The 8,474-nt window shown below is 41.8% G+C and overlaps 1 protein-coding gene across 1 annotated transcript; it reads left to right on the top strand.

The window, feature by feature from the left end:
• Positions 1-3,759: 3,759 nt before the first annotated feature.
• LOC129720522 (uncharacterized) lies at positions 3,760-6,369 on the top strand. Its single transcript, XM_055672005.1, has 2 exons — positions 3,760-5,057; positions 6,162-6,369. Exons 1-2 carry the CDS (start codon positions 3,760-3,762, stop codon positions 6,367-6,369), a joined length of 1,506 nt encoding a protein of 501 aa, XP_055527980.1.
• Positions 6,370-8,474: the final 2,105 nt, after the last annotated feature.

The raw sequence follows: 8,474 nt of genomic DNA, 5'->3' as shown, positions 1-8,474 counted from the left end.
CGTGGTGGCCAGGGCCGGCGGTTCGTGTAGGTAGTATGGGTAGTAGTACCCATTCGAAAAATGTTTCTGTGGGTACCTACCCACACGGAATTATCCCCCTCCATTGCTTACTACCCACTCGGGGAATAAATGTGACGCCGGCCCTGGTGGTGACGCGGGCTCCAAGAAAGTCTGCTTGGTACTAGCCCACAAACCTCCTGGTCAAAGCTGCTGGTGTTCCTAGGTTAGTTTCTGTTCCGCTTCCGCTTGCTGCTTCGCCCTTTAGGTGTACTTCGAAAGACTCCGTCCACCTTTCGATCACTTCGCTGGCATCCGTGAGAAGATTGCCATTCGTATGTGGAATGTGACATAATATTAATGAGGTGAGTTGTACTAAAGTGGCAGAGTAAGAAATGATTCTCAAGTTTTAACCTTTCTATCCTGAAAATTTCTCGAAATGTTACGAGCGTTACTAATCATTTTTGTAGTAGATGTTTTTCAAATATAATTTATTTGTTTATTTATTTATTTAGTTGGCATCAACAGACAACACGGACTACATAAAAAAAACTTAAAATCTTACAAATTAAAATAATCTTCGGTTACACCAATTGCTCTTGAGCGTTTCCTAGCTGACATTTAACTCAAACAAATGGGATACAGAGTTACAAATTTCACACATAGCAGTAACTGATTCGTTTTGACAGTATACAGTCCTATAGACAGGGATTCTGCGAAACTCTGCTGTGCGAAGGATTCTGGAGGGCGCGCTTACACCAATTTGGCCTAGAATCCATGGGGCATCTCTTGATCTACAAGGCACTTTTTCAACAAATACAGTACGCATTTCGTTTTTTTTCTAATGTATTTATATTCAGCAGGCTGCAGCCTGGAGGAATCTCCATAGGATCCGTCCAAAAGGAGGACTCAAAGTACGTATCTAATAAATCAACCGTCCAAAGCCCAGTATAGGGACTCTAAAAATACTACAAGGTATACAGCCCTAGGGGTTGTATGAAATGGTGACGTAGGACTAAATGTATATATTATATGTTGCGCTAAACTGTTCATAGGCAACTCTACCGTTTATTTTTGATGGTCGTTATTGTAAAACTAACGATGCATGAATACATGAAAATTTTACACTAGTAGTAGTTGTGAAAATTCTTATAACTCTTATCATCAAGCACTTATAGTTCTAAAAATAACCGATTCCATAATCTTCAGCTCGTAATGTGTGCTATAGAGCGCTGATGATCGCACCACCACCGGTAGTATTGAATATTTTGTTGGTCGCGCATAAAATTTGCTCTCCGCTGTGCCCTCCAGTGGCTGTGCCAGCAAAATATCCTGCAGCGTACGATGGTAACTGTTGCTGCCGTATGCAAAATAAAGGTAACATGTTCCGCAGTGCCTGGAAGTTGACTCGTATGCAGCTCTCGTTTCTCAATGTCGCGTACCTCCAACAGCTATACTCCACTCGCTATTGTGTGACAAACTAGACTGAAGCTGAATTTTCTACACGCAGTCTTATGTATCGAGTTCAGCGTAGTTTTTTGCCATTAGGGCGTGGCCACACAGCTTGGAGAAAGACAAACAAACCAAAACACTTTGTTGAGTCAAAATATGTAGGCAGTGGAATTTATTTCGTCCATGTTATTATTATCTGTGCTCGGAAGGCAAGCCGATAACGAGGGAAATGTATGGGAAAGCTTGACCTTGGAACTTTTCACCTTTTTCCACCATTAACCAGTAAAGCAAAATGTTAAACATTACACGGGTAAAAATATTTTCCCGTTTTCATGACCTTTCAGGTCATGAAATCATGAATGTTGTTTTCCGACAGAATCATGACCTATGACTCATGATATCATGATTTCAACCCCGAATATCATGAGCTATGAAAAGCGTTTTCAAGAATGTGACTCATGGCTATTATAAGCGTAACACATCGCTGTCGCATGGACTCATAGAATCATGAGTTATGACTCATGATACCATGGGTTGGACTCTGAATATCATGAGCTACTCAGAGCGTTTTTATAAATACGACTCATGACTGCTAAAAACGTAACACATATCTGTCAAACTGTGCACCGGTATATTCATTGATTGCAAGTTTAGAAACCGTGATTAATACCGTAGGTGGACTAGCGTATTTCATGTGCAAAACAAGGTTTTAAAACAAGGTTGCATAAAATCACTCAACACAGTATTATCAAGTGCGGTTGAAACTGAAACAACTGTGGTAGAGAACATACGATTGCTGCTAGAATTGATGAATAAGAAGCTGTGCGGCGAGTGTCATCTGCCTATTAAAGATTTGAAACCAGTGCCCTTTTGTCACATCGGCTAGCAATGTTGTGAAATAAACGGTCGTGCCCACAAGGATTCGCACAAGGGAAGGCAATGCTTATTTGTCCCGCCTGTAAAGATAAATTAGGCGGTAGAAGAATTCGTGCCTATTTTGCCGAAAAACCAAATAATGTGCCGGCTGTGCCAACGAATGCTGTTCAATTTAAACAGCTGTGTGTGTACGTAATTCTGCAAGCCGCGGCAGTAACTCGATCGATTTGAATGATCTTTCGGTTGCATCTATCACCCCCGCTCCCCAATCAGTCAGGTGGCGGTTGTATTCGCTTCGCATGAACTGTAAACCGCAGATTGGTGAAATACCTGTGTGTTCTCCAACCAGGTTTTCTGACAAATTTCGCTAGCGGAAATTTGGAACTGTAAACTATCTTGACACATCACTGAAGTTGAGCATAATAAAGACTTGTTTTTTTACGTAGAACTACATTTCTCAGGAAGATCGGCTACATTGGGGTGAAAATGAAAATATAAAAACGGAAAAGGGGACAAAATTTGTGTTTTCACATGCTTATAAGCCGCTTAGTTTCCAACGCATTCCCGTCGTTTTTGTAGCAATCAATTGAAAATTATCCACGCATGTGCCCCCAAATACAGACAATTGTAATTTGATTATTTGAACTATTGTAGGTAGCGAACGGCTTCGGCAGTGGTTAAGATTGCTGCAGAAAACCTGCCGAAGCCTATCGCTACCCCACTATTGAAAATTGTTATTGAAAAGTGTTAAAATAACAAGAATTAAAACAAAATTTATTAAAAAGTCTTGAAAAAGCAATCAGTTTACTAGTGAAGGATGGGTGCTAACTATGTAGCAGCGGGCAGCAGCGATAGCGAGTACCAGTAGCGGTAGTAGTAGCAGCGTCAGCGGTAAGTGTAACGGTATTACCCTTTCTAGTAAAAAGCTGCTTATGTGCGGTAGCGACAATTCCTCCAGTAAAAACCTAAATTAATCCATCCATTTATCGTTCCTGAAGCACCGCCACCTAAATTCTGGTTGTACCTTTCGGGATTTCAACCACTAATAACTGATGACGATGTATGTCAAATTGTTGCTCGCTGCCTGGACAACGAAAAACCATCGGATGTTGTCAGATTAGTTCCAAAAGGAAAGGATATCGGAACAATGACATTTGTATCATACAAAATCGGTCTCCCCCCTGCCCTGAAACAGCATGCTTTATTGCCTTCCTCATGGCCAGAAGGCATACTATTTCGTGAATTTATTGAAAAAAACTCGAATCGCGGACTGAAAGTGACCAGCAATATACACGCACTCAGCCCTGCAGTTCATTCTTGAGTAAACCGCCCAGCGACTCGTACAATGGAAACCTTTGCGTTTCTAGCCTGCTGACATCCTCTTCAAATGCTACTATCAACTTGTTGGACCCGGGACACCCTTTAACAGGCATTATGGAAGCCCCTTATCCGATCGACACAGTCGCGCTGCCTACTGATTTTCATCCTCGACATTGTCCCGGTCCTGTGTTCGGTGACGGAGACGGGGTCTTCCAGCCTGCATCGCCAGGCAAGTATAACTGTACATCTGAGCTTCCGGTTCCTCATGCTTTTTCACGTTCCAGTGCGTTGGTCCATGAATCTGTTCCTCGTGTAGCTGATATGCGGATCTATTACCACAATGTGCGTGGGCTGCGCACCAAAATCGACTCATTTTTCCTAGCAGTTTCTGAAGGAGATTATGATTTAATTGTGCTTACCGAAACATGGCTCGATGACCGTATCTTCTCAGCGCAACTTTTTGGGAACCGCTACACAGTTTTCCGGAACGACCGATCTCATCTGAACAGCCAAAAGACGCGAGGCGGAGGTGTCTTAATAGCTGTTTCAGTGAAGTTGAGTTGTCGCATCGATCCTGCACCTGTTTTCAACACTGTCGAGCAGTTGTGGGTGATAGTGGAAACGGCAAATAGCGACATTAGTATTGGTGTCGTATACATACCCCCTGATCGAAAGTCCGATTCTCAGGTGATTCAACAGCACATTGACTCGATTGGCATGGTACTATCCCGCTTGCAACTTAAAACTCCTGCTCTACTTTTTGGAGACTACAACCAATCTGGTTTGCGTTGGTTTATCTCGGACAATGGTCACCCTTCAGTGGACACGCTGCATTCTAATATGCCCGCTTATTGCTGTTCTCTTCTCGATGGACTCTACTGGCATGGTCTGACACAAGTCAACAATATTTTGATTGATAACGAACGTTTGCTGGATCTTGTATGGGTAAATGATGAAACTTTGCCAATTTGTTCTGTATCTGCTGCACACGAGCCGCTGGTCGAGCTTGAAGCTGTTCATCCTGCTATCGTTCTCTCGTTAAACCTCTCCTCGACAATAGTGTACGACGAGCCTTCGGAACTTAGGGCTTTGAATTTTCGACGTGCTGACTACGCCACACTTACTGCGGCTCTTGCGGAGATAAACTGGAATGCTGTATTGGAACCATCCATTAGTATCGACAATGCAGTTAATTCTTTCAGTAGTACGCTGGAAAGTGTGCTCGCCCAAACAGTGCCATTCTTTGAACCGCCACGAAAGCCACCATGGTCGAATCCACGACTACGCACGCTTAGGCGATTGCGATCAGCTGCGCTGCGGAAATATTGTTGTTATCGCTCTGCTTATAACAGAAATCAGTTCACCACTGCCAGCTGTCAATATCGAAACTACAACCGCTATTTGTATAATAGGTATGTAAGGCGCATACAAAGCAATCTTCGCGTACACCCGAAACAATTCTGGTCATTTGTGAATACAAAACGCAAGGAAAGGGGTTTGCCTACTTCTATGTTCCTGGGCAACAATGTAGCTAACAATGAAAATGAAAAATGCAACCTGTTTGCCGAGCAATTTCAGCAAATTTTTAATGAATCGGTGGCGTCCCCCGAACAAGTTCGTGAAGCCAGTAACGTAGTACCACGCGATGTATTATCATTCAGATTACCTCACATCAGTCCAGATGACGTAGTCGCTGCCTTGAATAAGCTAAAAAGTTCATACGCTGTTGGTCCGGATGGTATCCCTTCGGCGGTTTTGAAGCGATGTGGAGAAGTTCTTAGTACTCCGATCGCGATGCTCTTCAATTTGTCCGTGCAGCAGTGTACATTCCCTGACCGATGGAAATTTTCATATCTTTTTCCCGTCTACAAAAAAGGAAACAAACGTGACATTTCCAATTACCGAGGGATCACATCTCTGTGTGCTTGCTCAAAGTTGTTTGAGATTATTATAAATGACGCTTTGTTTGCCAGCTCTAAACACTATATTGACGCCGACCAGCACGGGTTTTTCCCTCGACGATCTGTAGCCACTAATCTTATGCAGTTTGTTTCTCGCTGTTTGCAAAGCATGGATTCTAGCTTACAAACCGATGCAATTTACCTGGATCTGAAAGCAGCGTTTGATCGGGTAGACCACGAGATATTGCTTAGTAAACTTGAACGACTCGATGTCCAATCAGAATCCGTACGCTGGTTCAAATCTTACTTGACTAGTCGAAGTGTATGCGTGAAAATAGGTTCAGCTGTTTCGAGGTGTTTTTCAAACGTTTCAGGAGTTCCTCAAGGTAGTAACTTGGGCCCGCTACTCTTCGCTATTTTTATAAACGACGCTTCTCTCTTGTTACCACCCGGATGTCGACTGTTTTATGCGGATGATACAAAAATATTCAAAATTATACATAGCCAACGAGATTGTGTCGCGCTACAGGAGCATCTAAATACGTTCGTGAACTGGTGTGCAACAAACTGCTTAACATTGAGTGTTGGAAAATGCAACATAATTTCATTCAATAGAAAGCGTGTCCCTATCGAATACGATTATACCATATCGTCACAACATCTTCTCCGTGTACAGTGCGTGAAAGATCTTGGAGTGTACTTAGATAGCGAGCTGACATTCAAGAACCATTATAACAACATTATCGCCAAAGCAACCCGTCGATTGGGGTTCATTTTCAAGATTGCCGATGAATTCCGTGACCCATTATGTTTCAATACATAAAAAATGTAGTCCGGTCTGTCAGTCTGTTTGATCCATATAGGCTCGAAAACTACCGAACCGATCGACGTGAAAATTTGTATGTAGGGGGTTTTGGTCCCGATAAAGGTTCCTATGATAGTTTGAGACCCCTCCCTCTTCTGGAAGGGAGGGGTCCCATACAAATTAAACATAAATTTCTGCACAACTCAAGAACAAACCAAGAGGATCGCAGCAAGCTGCGGACGCGAATGGACGTAACTTTTCCGCGTGTGATTTTTCGCTTATATTTTTTCCAGCACTGAAGTTGATATTTTCTTACGCGTTTTTTACGAAAATTGATCAATTCTGAAAGACAAACTGACTGTGAACAAGTGTTGGATGCAGTATTTAGAGTTTTGTTCAACCATTATAGTGAGTTATGGAGTTTAAATCGACGTAATCAGGGCAATTGAAATTGCATTTGAGTTGGTCAGGGTGTGATAGTAAAGTGAGTGTGTTGCTTGAAGATTAGAAAGTGACAATTTCGGAATACAACTTTGGACTCGGCCTGTGGACGAGTTGTGTTGACGGAGGCGTTCGGGAGACCAGCGTGTGTGATAGACGTGCTTGCTAGGAAAGGTTCCCACCATCAGAAGGTTAAACGGATTGAAGTTGATACTGTGCGGGCCGTGCGGGGCCTGTGAAAAACGGTAATGAGTGTGTTGGGAAGAGCGTCTTTATGAGCGTTGCTATGTGACAAGACAGCAACGACAAGTGATAGACAAGTGTATGTGTGGAGGGTGGTTACCGATACCAAGTGGCCTGACATAAAACCACCTTTGCAAGGAGGATACTGATACGGGATCCAGAAGAAAATGGATTAGGATAAGTATTTTGTCTCAATCTGTTAGATTTGAATGTCGGGCGCACATTGTACTACGACGACGGAGAGGTATTCGAATTAGTGGTTTAGATGCTTTGATGTTTCGAGCCGTAAAACGGCAGAACTGTGTATGCGTGAGTCAACATGAAGTGCGCATATAAAGTATGTTTATGCGTGTGTTGAAGAAACATAGCTAACATTGGCTAAGCTCGTTATGAAAATTTTCGCCTTTTTCATGGAATTCGGAACATTTTCGAGAATTTCTCGTTTTATAGAGTTTTATGTTTGATATTTTTGATTGAAGAGTGAATCTTTAGTTGAAACACACTAGATATTGATATTATTTGAGATTTTGTGTGAAAAAATTGCGACAATATGTCGAAATAAAATTTATAAAAATGATATGTTTCGAATAGTTGGAGCATAATCTTAGTCATTGTCATAGCTTATGACTTCTGTTACTGTATGAAAAATAAGTGGCTCTATTTAGTTATTGGTCTATAGAAAAATCGGGTCATTGAATGATGCACAGTGAGAAGGAATTACCACTCCCAGTTTTTCTTTCAGTTGATTCATTGTGCATCTTGAGTGGCTCGGACCCATCACGGAGTAGCAACCATTGATATGTACAGTCAGAACTAAACTAAGCTAAGCTAACTCAAGAACAAACCAAGCAAATGAAACCGAATTTGGCATGTGGATGTTCTAAGGGGTAACTAATATGTCCATAATAGTTGGATGAAACACAAATTTGTGCACATCTCGAGAACTAATCAACCAAATGGAACAAAATTTGGCAGGTAAATGTTTTCAGTGGTAACAAATATGTACATAATGGTTTGAAACCCGACTCCCTCTTCTATATGGGAGGGATCCCATGAAAATGAAACACAAATTTCGCACAACTCTAGAACCAATCAAGAAAATACAACCAAATTTGGTATGTGAATGTTTATAAAGGTAACAAATATGTCCATAATGGTTTTACGCCCCTGCCTCTTCTGGAAGTACATGTTTCTTCACAAATTTCTGCACATCTCGCGAACTAATCAACTAAATGGAACCATATTGGCAGGTGAATGTTTTTAGTGGTAACGAATATGTTCCATAATCGACCTCAGACAACATTTTGGATTGTAAGATGGCAACTTCCGGTTTCTGGAAAACAGCCGAAATAGGCCGATTTCCACCCAATATAATAATATCCTGATCTAGAATAATACACAGGAGCTAAAATCGACCACAGATAGCATTTTAAATTCTA

This window comes from Wyeomyia smithii, chromosome 2 (assembly GCF_029784165.1).
Source record: "Wyeomyia smithii strain HCP4-BCI-WySm-NY-G18 chromosome 2, ASM2978416v1, whole genome shotgun sequence".
NCBI classification, from domain to species: Eukaryota; Metazoa; Arthropoda; class Insecta; order Diptera; family Culicidae; genus Wyeomyia; species Wyeomyia smithii.
Note: the sequence above shows the minus strand (reverse complement) of the source record. Positions and strands in the feature narration are given on the sequence as shown.